Source organism: Zeus faber, assembly GCF_960531495.2.
Source record: "Zeus faber genome assembly, chromosome: 16".
Classification (NCBI taxonomy): Eukaryota; Metazoa; Chordata; class Actinopteri; order Zeiformes; family Zeidae; genus Zeus; species Zeus faber.
In genome coordinates, this window is record NC_137202.1 from 24,354,427 (window position 1) to 24,375,398 (window position 20,972).

General features: G+C 44.1%; 1 protein-coding gene across 1 annotated transcript; it reads right to left on the reverse strand.

Annotated features, from left to right (window-relative positions):
- Positions 1-19,360, reverse strand: LOC307241977 (bifunctional 3'-phosphoadenosine 5'-phosphosulfate synthase 2-like). The gene is made up of 12 exons (XM_080016278.1): positions 19,216-19,360; positions 15,565-15,679; positions 15,212-15,447; positions 14,952-15,090; positions 14,689-14,807; positions 13,540-13,653; positions 12,528-12,639; positions 12,134-12,339; positions 10,863-10,998; positions 9,755-10,023; positions 1,775-2,004; positions 1-1,146 (listed from the first exon to the last, which is right to left on the reverse strand). The coding sequence occupies exons 1-12, from the start codon at positions 19,240-19,242 to the stop codon at positions 1,005-1,007; spliced, it is 1,845 nt and encodes a 614-aa protein (XP_079872404.1). The 5' UTR covers positions 19,243-19,360; the 3' UTR covers positions 1-1,004.
- Positions 19,361-20,972: the final 1,612 nt, after the last annotated feature.

A 20,972-nucleotide genomic window follows, 5' to 3' on the forward strand; every position in this document is an offset into this window, starting at 1 on the left:
TAGAGGTAAATATTTATTTTTAAACACGTTGATGGGTATGAACTTCAGACAATAATATTCAGATAATAAGGCAGTAATCATTGATTGATAGAAATAAATAAGTTGAGAAATCACTCTATTTTCCATATGTACGCGGTTTGCTAAGGCAGGACTCGGTATATATACTGTATGGCAGGGGGGTGGCGGCAACATTTTACAAAATCACTGTTGGCAAGATAAATATAGTTCACAAAAAATATGGTCCCAATCGACCCGATGGGGTGGTATGGTTGAATGGCATATGGCTGAATAGGTCCTATTGACGACAACGTTTGTGCACGCGTGAAGCCGTCACAGCTGTACACATCAAGTGCAAGGTTACATTTGTTTGGTCACATTTTGGACTCCCATCACCAAGGGAGTGGATGTGGAAACATATATGGAAGTAGGACATTTATAATAGGCTGCTTGATGAGCTCACAGAAAGGCACATTGACGGCGGTGAAATCATGTTTTTTCTTTTTTTTATAAATACTACACCTTTAAACCATGCTGAATAGTAACTTCAATTCATTTAAAGAAATATTCAGATAGCGATAAATAGAAATGTAAAATCAAGTTTGCAAACAATAGTTCATCACATATCAAGACAGAATTTTCCAAAATGGAAGGGAGTTAGATTCATTATTTCCCTGTTGACTTGCAAAAAATAAAAATAAAAAACGTATTATCAATAGTTAATATTCAGAGTGTTATCATTATTATTATTTTTTCAATCACATTAACTAATCGAGATTTAAAATATCATATATTAATAGACAAGTCACTACAATTTAGTTACAATTTCTATAAAATATGGCTGAATATAGTAACCTAAATTCATTATTTAAAATTTTTAATTCAGAAGGAATAAGATCATGGGACATTTCCAAAGCCTCAAGAAAGGCTGTACATTTTACCTTATACATTTGAAACTGTTTACATTTTTTTAAAGCTCAACATTTACGGGCTGAAAAGACGTCCCGTTACTGGTCCTTCTGTAAAGTGCTGTAGTACTCAGTCAGGACCTTCCAGGCTTTAGGGGCCATGAAACCATCAGGGGGGTTCTCTCCGCTCCTTGCCAACTTCCTCATCTTGGTCCCGGAGATAAACTCAAACTCATCGTGTCTGGGAACGGCGTTAAAAACATAAATAAATAGGTAAAGTGGTAGAGAGGAGGGAAAAGAAGTGATCAGGATTTTTCTCAAAATGAAAGACAAAAGCAAAATTAAGATAAAACAGTAGTAACTCTTAGCTGAATAAAAAAATATATATTTAGAACACAATTCAGAATGGACTTTGGAATGAAACGTGTGGTGCATTTCAGCACCAACAACATCTATAGTGAGACTCCAGGGAGATGAATTGGTGCTGAAACACAAATCTTGGTACTTTTGTAACATCAAACTTCAACAACATTGAGCCTAAATGAACTGGGAGATTGCCGAAGATTGCGAAACCTAAATGAGTCGACTCATTCAGGTTTCACAATCTTTGGCAGTTATGATCATTTTTGTGGCGCAACTGCTAAGAAAATATCGAGTATGAGAAGGCAAACCAACGGACCAAATTTTTGATTATTGGGCAGCTAGGTGAGAGCAGAAAGAACACATTAATTCCCCATCGGACCGGTCAAACTCAGGTTGCATGGCGGGGTGTCGGACATGCATCTGATCTTGGGCCCAAGTGCAATGCAGCCCAAATCGTAATGGAAAAGATCAGATTCTGTCCTTTGAAGCAATCTTGCCTTACTCACCTCTCCTTGTCATAAAAGTCCATAGCCTTCTTGGTCTTGTTGTAGGCCGCTACTCTGAAGGGGATAACTTCCACTGAAGTCAGCCCCGGGGCCATGGTGAGCACTTTGCTCCCATGGGTGGGCTCGTACAGGTCCTTCTTAGTCTCGGGGTGAGGCATGCCGGCGGGGTCTCGGCCCACGATGTAGAAGTTAGCTCCGGCGATCATCCTCGCCCTGCAGTGCCACTGAACCTAAAACGTGATTGGATAACAAAAAGTCCCATCACACCCAACGCAACTGGCAGCAGCTTGCACAAAGTGTGTACTAGGCCATCGTTTCCCAACATTTCTTCTGCCGCTTCTTACAATTCATCAATCGCACGGCACACCACGGTCCTGTAAACCCCAAAAACGTCAAATATGTATAACTGTGTTTATTATTATGTTCTACTAATTGTTTTCTGTGTGGAGTTTGCATGTTCTCCCCGTGCTCACATGGGGTTTCCTCCACCTCACGTCAGTAAGGACCCCCCCCAAAAACATGCACCCATCATCGTCTGACCGATGGACACTTCACCTGGTCCCCGGGCGCGTCCACGTATGCTGCCCACTGCTCCTGGCTGTGCCCCCAGAGGAAGGACAAGCCAGGATGGGTCAAATGCAGAGGATCCATTTCACCAGCCACCATCAAAGCATGTGTGTGTGTGTGTGCAAGCATGTGTTGTAGTGTGGTGTGTTGCGTGACGAATAAAGACTGTTTCTTCTTCTTTCTGCTATTCTGGCCACTGGCCACTGCTATTCTGGCCACTGGAACTGTCAAATTAGTACATCTTTGCAATTTTGATATTGCAACACAAGTAAAAGAAAAATGTTTTCAAGTTTCACAGCACACACTGTACTAGGCATGAGACCAATACAAATATCAATCACTAAATATCATCATAAGATATTTGCACTTGCAAATAAAATTCAAATGCAAAAAAAGAAAAAAACTATTTGAAGAACTTCATAGATATCCAGACAACACGAAACACAGCAAGAAAGGAAGGTCTACAATGAATTCTGACACGTTGACACATCATTGTTGTATCATTCTTTTAAATGCATCGTCCAACTGTACATCGCAGGAGCATACAGTGATAGAAAATACAATGATTGATACTTGTAATAGGAAATTCAATAACCAAACAAATATACATTTTAGCTCCGTAGCCTGTGCCAGCTTGTGTGGCATCAAACAAACAAATATTCTGGGCTTATATGCAAGTGTGCATGCTGATCCTCGGAATTTCCCAAACATAATGCTCTATCAAACTCCTAGTTTGTTCAATATCAAACTTGTGTCACAAAGCAATATTCAACTCAATGTTTTTCTCTATAAAAAGCTCCCTGGGACAGTCTGTCAGAGAGACAGCCATGCTGCTTTGAAGTGTATGCTGTATTGTTCTGTTTCGCTCCTATTTTGCACGAAGATGCACAATCTCAGTCTGTTTCTAATAGCAAAGGTTTAAAAGCTCTCACCCAGAGCTTCAAAATTCTCACCCACTACGCATCAAAAGTTCTGAGACAGTCCTGGCCACAAGGATAGGGTCTCTGGTCCGGCTTTGTTGGGATCTCTCCGTGTTCAGGTTGAGTGCACAACAGCAGTCCAGGACCGACCATAAGACATCCGACAAGGAGCTGCTGAACGCGACGGCAGATCAGGCAGAGACGACACGAGATCCCAAATAAATTAAGGTGAGAACGTACTGATATTAAAAAACAAAGCTCATATCAGTCAGTTATAGAAATTAGGGTTCGACCGATATGGGTTTTTAGAGGGGCCGATACTGATATTTGTTTGCACGAGGCTGTCGATACCGATATTTTATGCCGATATTCAATATCATTAAATTCAAAATTCTTAACGACAAAATAAATAAACAGATAAATAAATAAAAAAACACCACCAACGACCCGTAATTGTTCTCAAGCGACTTCACCAAACAAGGAGCCCAAAGCCACATAAGAGGCCTCCCTCTGTCCCTCTGCCCCCACTCTCCCTCTGCCAGCGGGAGGGGTTGCACGGAGAGAAGAGAGACGCTGGCACAGCTTTGCAGAAGAAACAGGTTATGTATTTTAACGCCTCATCAAACTACAGTATATCGATATAAACGGCCTCGCCTCATCCAATATCTTGTTTGAAAATATATCGATATACCATAAAAACCTGTATACTGCCCAGCCCCACCACAACCTACTGTTTATTATTTTTCATACCGGAGGTTTATGACATTGACCCGTCGATATCTAATAAAACACCAATATCGGCCCGAAATATTGGAAATCCGATATATTGGTCAAACCCTAATAGAAATGCGTGAAGCTAACGCTGCCCCTCAGACAGACGTGCTGCATAGAGTAGGAAAGGGCTGTGGAATTATTGGTCGAGAGAAGCGTGTTTAAAATTGCTCAAAATAATCTTTCAGCATTAGTGGAAGCTTAGCGACGCTGGCGGCTCGGTAGAACAAGCAAATGGACAGCATGTCATCACAAGGGCTCCTCTCTTGTTTGTGTGTGTGGGGATGGGTTTTTTACCTGTCGCTAGTTAATTACTCTTAACGAGCAACAGGTATACAGCCACACTGATCCCCGATCACACCGATGGCCGCTCAAACCACACCACCCCCACACCACAGCCGCACTTTCTTTCTTGGTGGCACGGTGGCGCAGTGCATTGCACTGCTGCCTCACAGCAAGAAGGTCCTGGGTTTGATTCCCGCCTGGGGCGCTGTTGGCACCGTGCTCCGGCGGGTTATCTCCCAAATAGGAACCTTTCTGTGTGGAGTTTGCATGTTCTCCCCGTGCTCACACGGGGTTTCCTCCACCTCACGTCAGTAAGGGCCCCACCAAAAACATGCACCCATCATTGTCTGACCAGCAATGGACATTTATCACCTGGTCCCCGGGCGCGTCCACGTATGCTGCCCACTGCTCCTGGCTGTGCCCCCAGAGGAAGGACAAGCCAGGATGGGTCAAAAGCAGAGAATCCATTTCACCGGCCACCATCAAAGCATGTGCGTGTGTGTGTGTTGTAGTGTGGTGTGTTGTGTGATAAATAAAGTCGGTTTCTTTCTCTTCTTCCATTGTCGAAAGAGGGGTTACATCTGCGGTGGGCTGGACGCCTTCCTATTTCGGAAAAGGAGAGCTTATCGACGTTTTTTTTATATATATACACATAGATTAACAACGGGGTCAATGTAATTAAATGAGGAGTTATTTAAAAAAAAAATGTATATATAAATAAATTGTGCTAAATCTGTAGTAATATTGAAAAGCAGAAGTGGATTGTGTCGCTGCGTGTGTGGGGTGCAGAGGGGGGGCTAGAGAGTGTGTGTGTGTGTGTGTGTGTGTGTGTGTCTGTGTGTGTGAGAAAGACGAAGTAGAGAAGCTGCGGGTGACTTAATTGAATAGTTAAATTATGTTCTGTGTAATTATGGTTAAACAAGTGGTGTTGTAAGCAGACTAAAATAAAATGTATTTCACAATAAGTACACAAAATTGAGTTATTGCTCTTCCCATCTTTTGTTCATTTTTGCCAGGTACTCGCAGGGTTTTATTTGTGTATTTACCTTCCTAGTAGTGGTAAGGTTCACATGAATTCACAATCAGAGGTTGGGTTATACACATGAGTTCAGAGCGATCTCATCGGTGTCTGGGGTGCGTTGTTTGGAAGGAAAGGCGTCATACAAACCACCCCCATACAAACCGCCGTCATACAAACCACCGCCATACAAACCACCGCCATACAAACCACCGTTATACAAACCACCGCCATACAAACCACCGTTATACAAACCACCGCCATACAAACCACCGCCATACAAACCACCGTTATACAAACCACCGCCATACAAACCACCGCCATACAAACCACCGTCATACAAACCACGGTCATACAAACCACCGTCATACAAACCACCGTTATACAAACCACCATCATACAAACCACCGCCATACAAACCACTGTATCACACTAACCACCTGGCTGATTAAATCACAAGGAAACAAGTTAATGCATAAACGTGAGATAAGCATGGTATGAGTGCTATACATATTAGACTAGCCCCCCTGGTGAAAGAACAAGGTCTGCAAGGCCTGAAATAATTAGGAAATAACTAAATAGACAAAGTGTATGTGTGGAAAATAACCTGTTTTTTTTTAAATTTCCTTCCCTTTTCCCTCCCAGATCCGGCCACACACTGAAACGGGAGCAGGCGATTACGAAAGCCACTCCGACAACGCAATGGACCGGCCCGGCGAAATGCACGGTCGAAAAACATGGGACAGACACGGTACACCAATTACAAGTATGGGGAAAAACTGGGTTTTTCTGACAAGCGGTATTTTTAGTTTAAACTGTCTAATATTTTTTATGCCCCGTCAACGGGGAAAGATCGGTCCCATCCGTATGAATCGTTTTCCTCATCACCGTCGCCCTCGTCCGGCTGATCACTCAGCCCCGGAAAACAGTCCCACAGTGGGAGTTAAACAACGACCGCCCCTCCACCCTGCTCACACCTACCGTACCAAGACCCACACCAACCGTACCTACACCCACACCAGTCAGCTTACAACAGAAAAAGAGAAGTCTGTTCAAAAACAGACTGTAAGCCGCAGGGTTTTGACGCCACCAAGATAAAGGACAGAGCAGTTTAACTCCTGGTACTCTTTCCTTACCTCAGCTCGACACATGTACGGCACTGATCATCCTGTACTGGCTATACAGGGAAGCTCATGGTTAAGTGTTTTCTCCCTAGAAGCTACTCCCACTATTTGCTTAGTAGAAATTGCATCCATAGTCAATATTATACTTCCCACCATTACCGATCTCCCCGAAGAACGCGCTAGGTGCTCCTTGTCAGTTATTGCTTGGTTTAAAGAAAATGGCAACATTTTAGGCCGTCACAACTTTTCAGACGAACGTCACGCTTGCGCATGCAGATAGGGCAATGCCCTAAAAACATTACCGACTCTGAACCCATTGAACCAACAGCCCTACCCACATTCCTGCTAATTTACCCTCCGACACGTGTTTGCAGCAGCGGCGCCAGCCAACACATGGGCTAAGCCAATTGTTCTTACATCCTAGTCAGCCTCCCTACTAGATGGACCAGACCGCCTAAGACAGTGAAGTTAACCTTCCGAAATAATGTCACCATAGAAGCTTTCCACTCTAAACACTGATGTTTCTCACGCCATCAACTATGTTGTCAATGGCTACTGGCTGTGTGGAAACCACGCTTATGCTTTCCTGCCTGCAAGCTGGGATGGCTGTTGTCATTTTGTTAACCTCACTGTCGAGAACCTGCTGTTAGTTCCAGGAAGCAACAACATTGCACGCCACAACACGTCTCACCAAACCTGCCACCATAGATGAGAACACGACCAATTCAATGACATGACGTCGTTTCTCTGTTGCATTTGTGAGAGATGGGGCGTCGGCCTTGTCCCACACGAAGGCGTCATTTCCCTCGCTGATCATATCGACTATATAACCCATTCTCTATATGCGTTCACCGCTGGCGGCTCATGATAAATCACACAATCGTACATTTCTTAAACATGAAATGGCCCCCCCGCCTTAAAGAAGCAAAGACCAGCGCTCTATGCATCAACCTTGAGCTTACTAGTAATATCAAGTTCAAGTTCACGAGATTATTTGTCACATACATACACATACGGTCATCACGGCTTGAGAAAAGATGTGTGCTGCCTTCGGACCCTCAGATTCGGCTGGCTTTTGCTTCAATAAATGGCTCAGTGATCAGTTGGGCCCTTAGGGCTATGCTCGTCCAAATCCTCATTGCAATCCTTGCTGTGCTCCTGGTTTTTGGCATCGTATTATGCTTCTGCACGTGTTCTTTAAACCTGGATGCGCGCCCTGATGTACCGTTGGGGATGGTGTTGTAGGTGATGTCGTCTAACAATATGTCCAAATTCCCCCTTACTCTTAAACCCAGATACCGCTGACCTTTTTCCCCCACCCCCGATTGGATTCCAGGATCCCCTTATTATGATAAGGATTTTTATGCATTTCCCAATTAACAGGACTCGTAAGACATCATATTCAATTTATATGCAATTTTCTGATTTTGGTGTTGTTCCATTAGTAACCAAACGGAGGAGTGATTGAAAATACAATAATTGATACTTGTGATCGGAAATGTAATAATCAATACTTTATGTGCTTGTATAACAAAAAGTTCAAACGTATTTAGCGGCATAGCCGGTGTCAGCTTGTGTGACATCACAAAACGGATACTCTGGTCTTAAGCGCAAGTGTCCGCGCTGTTAAGACAAAAGAACAAAAGAAAGACCTCACAGAACATAGAGAGCAGGACAACAAGAAATACAGCAAGAAAGGAAGGTCAATGATGAATTCTGACACGTTGAGGCATCATTGTTGTATCGTTCTTCTTTTAAATGTATTGTTCAACTGCTCATCGCAGGAGGATACTGTGATAGAAAATACAATGATACTTGTCATAGGAAATTCAATAACTGATACTTTATATGCTTGATTTATCAAATATATCTCTTAGTTCCATAGCCGGCGTCAGCTTGTGTGGTATCAAAAAAAAAACAATTCTGGGCTTATATGCAAGTGGAATTTCCCAGACATAATGTTTTATCAAACTCCTTGTTTGTTAAATGTCAAACTTGCGTCAAAAAGCAATGTTCGTTTCTCTTCTCAATGTTCAGTTTTGCTGCTTTGAAATATGTATTGTTTTTTTTACTTTTAGGTTGCAAAATAAATTCTTCAATTCTTAAAATTTATCTCAAGTCTTTTTCTGGTAGAAAAGATATATCTCACGGGCCACGCATCGAAAGTTCTTCGACAATAGGCGTCCTCACACCCACATCTGGCATAACCACACTGGCACATGAGGGCTAGGGCTGCACAATTATGGCTAAAATGATAATCATGATTATTTTGATCACGATTATTTATCACGAGTATTCATACATTTTTGGGAACAAAATCATTTTATTGCACTTTGTAAATCAACAGAAAACTGCCTTCACAATAATAATGTATTTTATAAACCTATAAATAAACTCAAATGTACAAATCCTTTTTTAAAAGATTACTAAATAGGCCTTTACATGAATTAAGTCATATATATATATATATATATATATATATATATATATATATAAAAATAGAGAGAGAGAGAGAGAAAAAAAGTGAGAGAGAGATATATACATACAGTATATACACAGACACACACACATTTTCCAAAAAAATAAATAAAGGTGCTGCTGGCGCAGCACCTCGAGGGATTTACTTACACTTTGACATTTTCCTTAAACACTTTAAATTGAAATGACTATTGTGCGACAATTATCGTAAGTTTTATATTTAAGACTGATAACTAAAAGGGGCAAGTGTAGAGCATGGCGTAAATGTATAAATAGAGACTCCAATATGCATCGCCGCTCCCCTGTGCCTGTTTCTCCAAATTCAACAAATAAAAAAGTGTTTTTTTATTATTTGACATGATTCGATTTTAGTTTTTCATAACTGAACGAAACAAAAAAGCCCTGTTTGCCCCATTTCCACTGAGCCTGTGTGTACATTCTACAGGGCCTGTAGCGGGCTCCCACCTTCACACAGGTTATTTACTTTGCCACACGGATAATTACGATCAGACAAAAACCCCCGGGCAAATCGCTCTCAGCTGCCAAACATTATTGCCGTGTTTCCCATCAATGATCAGTTAATTTTGGAGGCAAATATTGACGTTGCAATTAGTATGTGATTAATTGTGCAGCCCTAACCAGGGCACTCAAATATAAAGCGGATAATATAAGACATATTTACAATGAAATGTTCACTTTAACACACACACACACACACACACACACACACACAAACACACAAACACACACACACACACGTACCCAAGCACGCACACACACACACACACACAACAATAACAAACTGCCCGTTTCCTACCTCTGTGGGTCCCGCATACATCATCGGCGAGGGGAAGATGGCGACAAGTGTGTTGGCGGGGTCCAGGACGCCCTCCTCCAGGACGGCGGCGTGCTGCTTCATCCGCCAGTCCAGCGGCACGTCGTCGTCTTTGGTCCAGCCGCCGAGCGGATGCAGCAGGAGGACGGGGTTCTTGTAGCCCCGCGCCAGCAGACGGCGCTTGGTGTCCTGCATCAATAAGGCGTGGCCATTGTGGACGGGGTTGCGCAGCTGGAAGGCAAATACAGCGTCTGCGGGAGGAGAGTAAGAGCCACGCTGACACTGAAAGGCAGCGCTTGTGGTAGCGCCGCGGGAGCGGCATGGAAACACCGACCGAACAGAATGCAGTGGTTGTAGTTGTCAGGTTTATCTATGTAAGATGGTGATATTTTGTTTCACCTTTAACTGAAATTTGCACTTAAATAGGCTACACTGTGATTAGCTGATTTCATGCACGTAACCTCATAAGTCCAGACATTGAATTTATTTTTTAAATCTTCCTGGCACACCAGGGCGTTCCAAAGCACATAGACTGGAACCAAACAAAACTTGTCATACCTTCTGCGTGATTGTGGATGTGCAAGTGCAAATCATAACATGCTTGCAAAAACAAAAACGAAGCATAGTGCGCAGGAACACACGGCCTCAGAGGAATAAACAACGCCATATGCAGTGGTTCAAATCTGAAACCGTAAATAAATGACCTAGAAACCCAAAAACGCACGTCAAACATGGTGGGGAATAAAAACACAAAGAAAAACAGGTTTGTCAAAGGGCATTCACTGATATGGAGATAATGGAGGGAATGAACCTTCACAGAGCAAATAAATAAATAAATAAATAGATAAAAAGTCACAACAGCTGCCATGCAACTTTAATTTACCATCATAGTTTCTCATCAGGTCCTTTGTCATGTTCTTCTGAAAGACAAACGTCACATTTCTGTACACAGCACTTCCACTCAATCCTCTGCATTTTTACTTCATCCACGTGACGTGATGAGGTTTTTATCTTGTTTTGTTTTGTTTTTAAACAGACGATGCTGCGTCCACTTTCTCTTTCACCAACGGCACCGAGGGTGTTTTCCTACCGGCTTCCATGTCCCTGAACTTCTGCCTGAGCTCCCGTGGAGTGAGCCGGTAGTGGTCCAGCCCGTCATCCCAACGGATTCGCTCCAGCACCTCCAGGTCACCGCCCACAAGCCAATCGCCTCCTTCCAGAACCATCTGCCAGAGATGTGACGGACACGGAGGCCGCGTTATCCCTTTCCTCTAGCCTGTAGCTGTTTTACAAATTTCGCAGTTGTTCTGCCTCTTTGCAAATGTTGAGTCTAATTGATATTTACGTTGAAAAACATTTGTTAGATTGATTCACTCTCTCTCCATTGACACAAGCTAGTAGCCTGTACTGACCTACTATTGATTGATTTGCATCCTAAATTTGTACAAGGCACAAAAACAGCCTCTAGGGTTGCCAAGAACGACTGCACACAGGACAGGTCTGTCAACAGGTTTGTGTGCCTTGAAGTTGAGACAAAAATGAAGTGAGTTTCAACAAATTTACAACCTAATGGAAAAACACTGCATTTCCATAAGCTGCCGTTTGTGGTGTTAACATTTCTAGCAGTCTCTTGTGGTTGCATCAGAATCAGAATCAAGCTCCTTCATCAACCGTTTGGCGCACGGAGGAGGAGGAGGTTCGATAAAAGTAATTTAACTGGCAGGTCGGACAGTTTGGTGGAAAAGCGAGAGAGGCCAGACTGAGATGGTTTGGACACGTGTGCAGGAGGGATGAGAGTTACATTGGGAGAAGGAGGCTGAGGATGGAGCTGCCAGGCAAGCGGGAAAGAGGAAGCCAAAGAGAAGCTTTATGGATGTGGTGAGGGAGGACGTGCAGGCGGTCGGTGTCAGGGAGGAAGATGCGCAGAACAGAAGGTGTTGGAGGCGGAGGATCCGCCGTGGCCGCCCCTAACGGGAGCAGCCCAAAGAAGAAAGAAGGTGAAAGGAGATAAGCCCGACACATTATCCTGTGCATAGAACCTATGTAGATTTTGTGTAATTATATATATTTTACTATCTTTTGCATTTTTAGGCTACTGTATATATTTGGTATCCTACTTTTATAAAAAAAATTGTAACTTCCCAGACCGTTCCGCTTTTTTTTATGCTCATTGTCTGTGGAAACGCACTTATCCTCAAATTCATTGTATATGTCAATGCACCTGACTCCCCAGTTGTGATTCAATTGCAAAGTGCGTAGATAAAACAGGCTGCAGAAGTGTCCGGAATTTCCCCGTCTGTTGCCTCCCCGTGAAATGCCGAGTTGCGATTGGGAATCCGATAATTCAGGCATGTGCGTTACCTTGATGTAGGGGTGCTGTGGGCAGCTGGTGCCCCACTGTCTGGCACAGCGCTCCTCTTTGCAGTGTCCGTAGAACTCGGGATTCCTGAGGATTGCGACGCGGGAGCCTTGGAACTCCAGAGCGATTGCAGCGCATCCGTCCAGCTCCTCCTTGGTCTCCTTGCTCACGGGCAGGACGATGGGGACAGATAGGTTGATGACCCCGTCTGAAACACCAGAGAGAGCGGCGCTTTCAACTCACTCCCAGCTTTGGACGGAAGCTAAATCCTCAATTTCAGTTTGCTATCTTTTTGGCCTACTGAGTGGCCGGCATGCATTGGAATGGAAACTTTATCCATCATAAATAATTGTGGCGTGGTCGCGATATGGATGAGTGAATAGGATTAGTTATTACCATCAAGCAGGTTACCAAAGTGCAGCACCTGGAGGAACTCCCTCTCTCTCATGAACCCCTTCAGAGGACTCGCCCATCCCTCTGCCAAAACCTGGACCCACTGCAGGTCCAGCTGTGGGGAAGGAACATTTTGCAGCACAAAGGCAAAATAAGATCATTAAAATGTGCAGTGCACGCCCTGAAACACAACTGATCTGTTCGGTAACTACAGTCTGATAACAATCAACAATGACAACCAAAAGGGGAATAACAATTCCCGTTCCAGCTCCATAAAAAGCAGCAGAAGGCGTTTTCGCACCCAACAGTTGTGGGGACTCCCTGGGGGGAAGTAGGACCCGGGGAGGTCCCCCCGAGAACTAGATACCTTCAAGGGCTTTTTTTCCGGTTGTATTGGCACTGCAGTGGAACTCTGACGTAACGTCATCCAACAGGGTTTCAGCATGAGCTCCGTGTTGTATTCACTCCATAACTTTCACTTTTTTTCCCCACCTTATCAGTCCACTAAAATCTGTTTCTGAACAAATTTGAGGCGAGAAATAAGCAATCCAGCTGCTGGATCTTCACTCATATTAGATCCACAAGACGTCATTTAAAAGTTAGTTCCCACTTTCATAAGGCAAGGGCTCGCATCGGGACAGCGCAAGGGGATTACGGGACACCGCACGTCAATTCATTCAATGAACGGCGGAAAGTAAAATAAATAAATAAATACATATACAATAAAAATACTGTTTTTATTGTTTTATATTTTTATTGGTTATTTTTTATTTGCGCTGAGTGTTCGTGGGCGGGTCCGCACCTGGAGCGATGCGACTCGATCGGGCGGACTCAGTCACCGCGCACCTCTTAAGAGCTTAAAAAGGTCCCTCAAAACTGAGTTCTAAGAACTACGAGCGTTCCTAGTTCCTGCAGTGCGGACACAAAAAAAAGGGATGGTTCCTCCGAAACCTTCTTGGAAGTATGAAAAAGATCCTCCGGTGAAAACGCCTTCGGTGTTGAAGTGGGGCACTACCTTGCTAATGCTGATGGTGGGAAGTGTGCTTGCATCAGCCACAGCAAGGCTCAGCTTGTTCTCCGGGACAAAGAGTTCATTCACCTCCTCCATGATTGCGCTGGGCACAATATTCTACACAGAAGGAGACAAATCAACGTCAAAGTTCAGTATAATAATAATAACAAAATAATAATATTCATTCAAAATGCATTCAGTGTCTGCAGGTTTTTAAACAGCATTCTTGTGCAAACATGACTGTCAAATAGCTTTGGGACAAGACACAGAAAGAAACTATTACTTTGAGCCGCGAATGATCCTTCAAATTTAGTTCATATTTACTTTGTCTTAGTCGTATCCTGAGTTGTTTTTTTAATTGAGCTACACTTGGAACGACATTGATACATTTTGAGCCAGGCGCTCATGATGTATCATATTTGGTGCTGTAGTGTTGCCAAGAGCCGAGACCCCATTTCTACTTGATTATTAGTCACTAGAAATTTTGTCAAGGTCATACAAAATAGGGCAAAATTATTCTTGGCAAACACACGTCTCGTCATAATTGTCAGCAGGATCCGGAGATAATCCTAAAGTAGGTTTCTAGTCATGTAGTTTGGAATATTTCCAAAACCCATGAATGGGAGACAATATTTAAAATCTCGAGCTGTGAGCAGGTAAAAAGCTCAGGGGTGATGTATGTGTGCGCTTACTCCTGGTGCTGGATCTTTGAAGGCCCTTTAACTCTAAACCTCGAGTTTAACATAACGCTCCGAAGGTCTCAGTAAACAAAACAAACACACACAATAAACTGTGTGTGTGTGTGTGTGTGTGTGTGTGTGTGTGTGTGTGTGTGTGTGTGTGTGTGTGTGTGTGAGTGTGTTTCCAGCAAACGTACATGTGCGTAGCCTGTCATAAAAACGTCGGCTCAGTTTGATGTGAGAATGTATTGCCTGAAAATCTGACATTTAATTTTCTCTTATGTACGGGTATAATATGTCAATGACACCTAATTCGTGCAAATGTCGTCGACCAAGAACTGGAAGGACCAGTTTTAGCTTCTGCATAAAGCAAATCACCACCAATTATCAGCCAACCCATTTCTGCCCGGTTTGGAATTACAGGTCTTTTTTTTTTCTAGGGCCTGAGGTTGGAAGCGGCTGGCTGGCATACCTGCTCCCTCAAGAGCTCCAGCACCTGCTGGATGCACTCGTTCACCGTCAGCTCTCCGGTTTTCAGGACCAGCTCTGGCGCGTCGGGGCTCTCGTAATCTGAGTCGATCCCGGTGAAGCCTGTCGACGGAAACGCGGAACCCAGATGGACATTGAATCACTTTATAGAGGATAACACTGGAGTTACTGTAAACTCTTCTTATCAAGGTGTCAAACACGTACGGGGGAAGACAAAGGGGGAGGCCACCTCTCGGTACAACAGACCTTTGATCTCTCCGGAACGAGCTTTCTTGTAAAGGCCTTTCACGTCTCGGCTCTCGCACACCTCGAGAGAGGCGTGGATGAAGATTTCATAGAAAGGTAGGCCGGCGCTGGTGTGGATCCTCCTCGCCTCGTCACGATCCTGCGCGGACGGGAAAGTTCGGAGGCTTAGGCGGTTTCGCCCCTCAAAAGCCCCGCCCCCGGGTCAAAAAAACGTGAAACGCCAACCACAGAGATGCGTGCGGCGAGCCGGGGTGTCTGACCTTACTGAAAGGAGAGATGAAGCTGGTGATGCAAATCAGACCGGCGTCGGCGAACAGCTTGGCCACCTCAGCGATCCGCCGGATGTTTTCCTCCCGGTCGGCGGCAGAGAAGCCCAGGTTCTTGTTCATGCCGTGGCGGATATTGTCTCCATCGAGGGAGTAGCAAGGGATAGCGTGGGACACCAGGTACTCCTCCAGGGCAAAGCTGATGGTGGTCTTCCCGGCACCGGATAAACCTTTAAGCAGGGCCGGCGTGCACACGGATGAGAGATTACATCCGGAGGCGGCCGCCAATCAGATTTTTAAAGTTGTGGACGGTGGCGGGATGCTGCCCATGACAGCGCAAGTCGTACCTGTGAGCCAGATGGTGCAACCCCTGAAGCCTCCTCTGGTGCCCACCACCTGTCCCCGCTTGCTTCGGCTGACATGATGAGCCTGGTACACAACGTTGGTGGATCGGTTCAGGTCCTGAAATGGAGAAACCAATGATGAAACATGCGAAATCTTGCCCCTGTGTGTTCTTGTTCTAAATAAAAACAAGCAAAAAAAAAAAACATACTTCATGCTACTCAAACTCTGTGATACGGTTCATGATACTTGCTCCGGATGAAGGCGTTCCTGACATCATGTACAGGCTGCTCAGCAACTACTGAAAAATATACTTATAGGTTGAACTGGATAAAAGCATCAGTTGAATGAATAACTGTACTTTATTTTACACTTGTGCTGTATTTTGATTTCACTGCGATACTTTTACCCAGAATAAAAGTCCTTTCTAGTTGAAAAGGTCAAATTGATTTCGTTGTCATGGAGGAGGAACAAGGTGCAGCATTAACCAAAAACTAAGTATTTCAGAGATATAGATGTGGAGGAGACAAGGTTATTGCGTAAATAAAGGGCTTCCTTCGACAGTGGAAACCGGCTGATGGGCCATTGATGACTCTGAGCAAACCTATCCTGGTCACGATAACAAATTATGATTATTGGACATCAATATTTACATTGTTATACAGAATGCGGTTGTGTTGTATAATATGGAATTTTTACTGATCACACATACTTTACAAAAAGGTCATGTGGAGTGTTTTTTTTACATATAGAATTATATAGATATATAGATATAGATACACATAGAAACCGCCCCCCCCGGCCCAGTTGCCGTCCGGTTCTCTCCTTCAAAAACCCTTCAACAAGCCATCTTCAACTTCCTCCCTCTCTTTCCTCTCCTCTCCTGCTACAACCTGGCTTTCAGACGGCCCACCGAGCCCGCTCTCCTTGCCGTCGTGCGGGCTCTCCACGCTGCCAGGGCTCCATCCCCCTCATCGCTCCTTACCCTCCTGGATCTGCCTTCGTCACTGATAGCCACCACATCCTTCTCTCCACCCTCCCGCCACAGGTGTAGCGGGAGCTCTTCCCCCCTTCTGCTAGAAAGGCTGAGATGGGAACTGTCCCATCTCTAAACTACACCTTCGCAGACCCATTTCTTCACACCACACCTGGACCTTACTTGCACTGCAGTTTTCTCAATTATTTTTCCATTTATAAAAATAAATAAATCTCTAACTCTATTAATGCCGCTTATTCATAGATAATTTTCCGCCTAGGTCTAGATAGCCGTCTAGATTCTACCAAGCACTTTTTGAATATATATTGCTTGCTCATGTTTGCATGGACTACACCAATAATGTGTACTATTCTATATCCTTTCCCTACAATATTTAACCCTATATATTTTATGGAACACACATTTTGCAATAATGTTGGCTCTTGATGATAGTAGTTAGTCAGTTGTTAACTATTATTGTAGTTCTCACACTATCATTTAGTTTTTATACTCATGCATTTTACAATAATCAAATCCCCCCCCCAGGATCGATAAAGTGAAATCTAAACCAATCCAATATCAGGGTATTTACTACCTCTGGGAAAAGCATTTGTTGAGTATTTCTATTGCTCTAGAGTCATATTACGGTGCTTCTTTCACTAAAACAGTGTAACTTGGCATAGCTCACTATGAATGACCCGTTAACCTTTATTCTTAAGTGTAAGTAAGAAACTGACAAAACATTTTTGGTAGAGCGTACAATTGTTAAAGGTCCCTTTATCGAATAAAAACCACAGATTCTCTACAGGGTCATTCATGATATTCTTTCAATATGGACACAAAATATGTATGGCATGTGAGTCAGAAATCCAATTTTGAGAGCATCGAGCTGAAACCTGATCGTGAAACCAGGACCGTGACTATGTGGAAGGGGCTGCAGCTAACAGGGCTCCATTGACTTTTAATGGGGAGGGTAGAGGAAGGAGTGATGGAAGGAGGGTCTGAGGGATGAAGGGAGGGAGAGGACTGGACAATGTTTCCAGTGTGCTGCCTACAGGCCAGTGATGATGTGGCAAAACCAATGCCCACATGCCTGTGCGCCCACTCTTCCTTCCACCAACCGTCCGCCCCATGCTTTCTTGCTCTGCACACCACTGCACCCTCAGTCAACGTCCTCCTGCCTATACAGTGTCATACTGTGTCCTTCTTCCAGAAACGCAGCCTGCGGGGGTTACACACACACTAGATCCTCTCATTTGCCCTGGCGAGGCCCTATTAACCCTCTAGCTAAACAGAGTTCTCTTTATCAAATATATAGACAACACACACACACACACACACACACACACACACACACACACACACACGCACGCACACACACACACGCACACACACACACACACACACACACACACACACGGCTCTCCCTTGATAGTGCATAAATGCTGGAAGGACTCCTGTCTGCTCAGTGCATAGGGAAATGTGGAATTGCCCATTGAAATACTTACATGCTGTCAGATTATGCCTTATAATTCCAAGGCACGTTATGATATTTCACTTCACGTTGGAAGTGGAAATGACATACCATGACAGACCACATTTTGTTCCTCGTTCTCCTCATCACTAATACCCATGTTATGGGACAGCAGGGCACCGACTCCAAGGTTATAGACATAACGTGAGCCTTAAAGACTAAGTCATAGCAAAGGAATAGTTGTTTTGCTGCTAAATTTCCAATCCACCGTTAAGAAGAGTATCATTTACTCACACACCACATTGACATACTTTCCAGTCACAGGTGAGAGTAATTCAAGGCTCTCGGGCGGACACAGGCAGCCTCTGTGCTCTCCAGTATGCTCCAGTTTGACTTTTTTCACACTAATTATAACCTGGCTGTACTAGACCTTAGGCCACATCGTACGACCGCCTGGCCAAATTTATGAGAGATGCACTCTGTAATAATGTATTTTCTATTTTCTCTTTTTGTGTCCTTTAAATTTCTTACTTTGGACACTGAATTGAGTGTGAATCGTTGATACAAAGGTTTATTGCTTTAAAATATTTTTTTGTATAATATACAAAAAATATATTTTACAGTAATAAACCTTTATACCTTAACCTTTATATTACCAATTGTCCCATTTTTTTTGTATTTGTTTTTACATATTGCCAATTGTTGTATTTATTTCTATAGCTTATTGCATATTCCCATGTTTTTTTCTATTTTTATTCTGAATTTTTATTTTTATTCTTAATACTTTATTCTTAATTATTTTGGCCCATTTCCCTGTTTTGAAGTGGGTTGCTGCCACCCAGTAAAGTGTCTATCTCTCTTTTACATTGACAATTATAGATCCCAGTTGTAGTCAGGGTAACGGACAAGCACACCTGAGCAGCATGCATATCCACATGAACATGCAACATAGATGTTTTATTTCGCGGTATAAAGAGGACGACATCAACTTCAAACTACCGTGGGCGTCTGTCTACGTGGTAAAACAAAAAAAAAAAAACCACGGAAAAAAAAAAAACGAAGACATCGCCCGTATGGCAGATACAGATGAAATGCATTGATAACGCTTATTAGAACCGTCTCTATACTTTTTAAATGACTTCATATAACGGGTGCGGGCGGTTTGAACGCGCACGCTTCTCCGCCGCAGTCTCCTCCACGACTCACCGTTCGGATCTTCTTCAGACCAGACATGTTGCTCTCGCGTCTCCCCGGAGGACTCGTGGATCCGGCCGTTCCCGCTCGGAAAACTCGAAAATCAAGGGCACTGACCTGGGCCCGGGCTAACCTCTAAACTTCGGAGACGCTCGTCGAGCTGAAACGGGCGGTTTAAAAGGACTCGGGGGTGGGATGGGAGGGCGGGTCGGGAGGGGAGGGCGGGGGGACACGTAGCGCTCCGCGGCGCCGGCCTCCCCTCACCTTGTGCGGGGGAATCTGCGCGCTGCCGTGCGGCGGCCAATGCCGTGCGGGGACGTCGCGGAGGGGGCGGGGCCTCGTCGCCCCCTCCGCGCCGGACTGGATGGAGCGTGGGTGCGGTGCGGTGCGATGACCGACTCGGTTCTTCTGTACTCGGTTAAAATATATATATATACATACATATATATGTATAAAGAGTCGTTCGACTTTCAGACTCTTCGTTCGTTTGGTTCTGTTGGTGTAACGCGAGGGAGGAATTGCGGGGAGCGATGGACGACAGTCGGAAGAGTCCGTTCGGCTCCGTTTGGACACACGGTTCTCGCTAATTCAAAAGAAAAAAAAAAAAACTTATCAGGCGGTTAAAATGCCAAGCGTCGAGCTCGAAAGTCTTCTAGCCCCCGCCCCTCAAAATCATACGTTTGCGGAATCACAAAAGCAACGGCTGCAGTTACCGAGTCGCGAACGAAAAGAACGAATGAACGGCTCTTTTTCCTGGGCGACCCCTGAGTCATTTAAAAGATGGTTCGATGCGAACGAATCGTTCCGCCGTCCTGCGTCGATCGACGCTGACTCAGGCCGAGCCGAGAGGGTCATGACGGCTCGACGCTCCAAAGGCATCCAGGTTGTTTATCTGGTTGTGGAAGGAGTAGTGATTTGGGTGAACTATTGACCTGAGCAACTGCGGGTTGACAGGTTGCGTCGCTAAGATGGTGTGAAGCGTGTATCGTTTAACAATCAAAACCGTTCGCCGGGAGAATTTAACCAAGCGGGAACACCTACAATCTGAATCTTCACAGCCCTAAAACATATACGATGCATAGATTATAATAGCCTTGCCTGAATATGTATGTTAATTGATATTGTCTTAATTAAAATGTCCAATAATGCCTGTGCCAGTTGTTCTTAGGCTTATTATTGCATCTACTTAAGTAAGTAAACAGATTTGATAATGGGTTATGGGTAATGGGCAAAATGTGCCTTGCCCTTAAAATGCTTCTTAATGCATTTATTACATTCCCAGGCACCTCAGACAAGATTTTATTCACTTGCAGGTATAAATATTAGGGACGCACCAATTGTGAAATTCTGGGCCAACACCAATGTTTAAAATTAACAATTTCGACCAATGTTTTCAGAGTTCCCATGAACGCAGCATCACTTCCTGTTTGGAGCGCTCCGGAAAGCCGTGTCTGCGTCTTCTCAAATCAATTGTAGATGGTGGCGTTTTCTCAGACAGAAAAAAAAAAAAAAAAAGCCAAAATGGGTCGCCAAATATATTTCGGCAGCCGTTAATATACCTGGGCAGCCCGCCCAAGTACAGTCTGTGTGGGAAACACTGGATAAACACTGGCCACTGCCTTCGGTGAATGTCACCTAATAGGGCGATGGCAGTCAACAAGTCGAATAACGGCTGATACCAATGTTCGGCCGATAAATCAGTGCATCCTAAATAAATATATTACGATCCCAATTTCTATAACTACAGAGCAGGGCCCTACATACAGTAA

Bases quoted from the DNA above. Each gene is read 5' to 3' on its own strand.
- LOC307241977 (XM_080016278.1), bottom strand. From the start codon at position 19,242: ATGTCTGGTCTGAAGAAGATCCGAACG. The intron at 15,448-15,564 runs GTACGACTTGCG...CCCTGCTTAAAG, and splicing joins TTGCACCATCTGGCTCACAG to GTTTATCCGGTGCCGGGAAG. The intron at 2,005-9,754 runs GTAGGAAACGGG...ATCACGTTTTAG, and splicing joins TGTATGCGGGACCCACAGAG to GTTCAGTGGCACTGCAGGGC.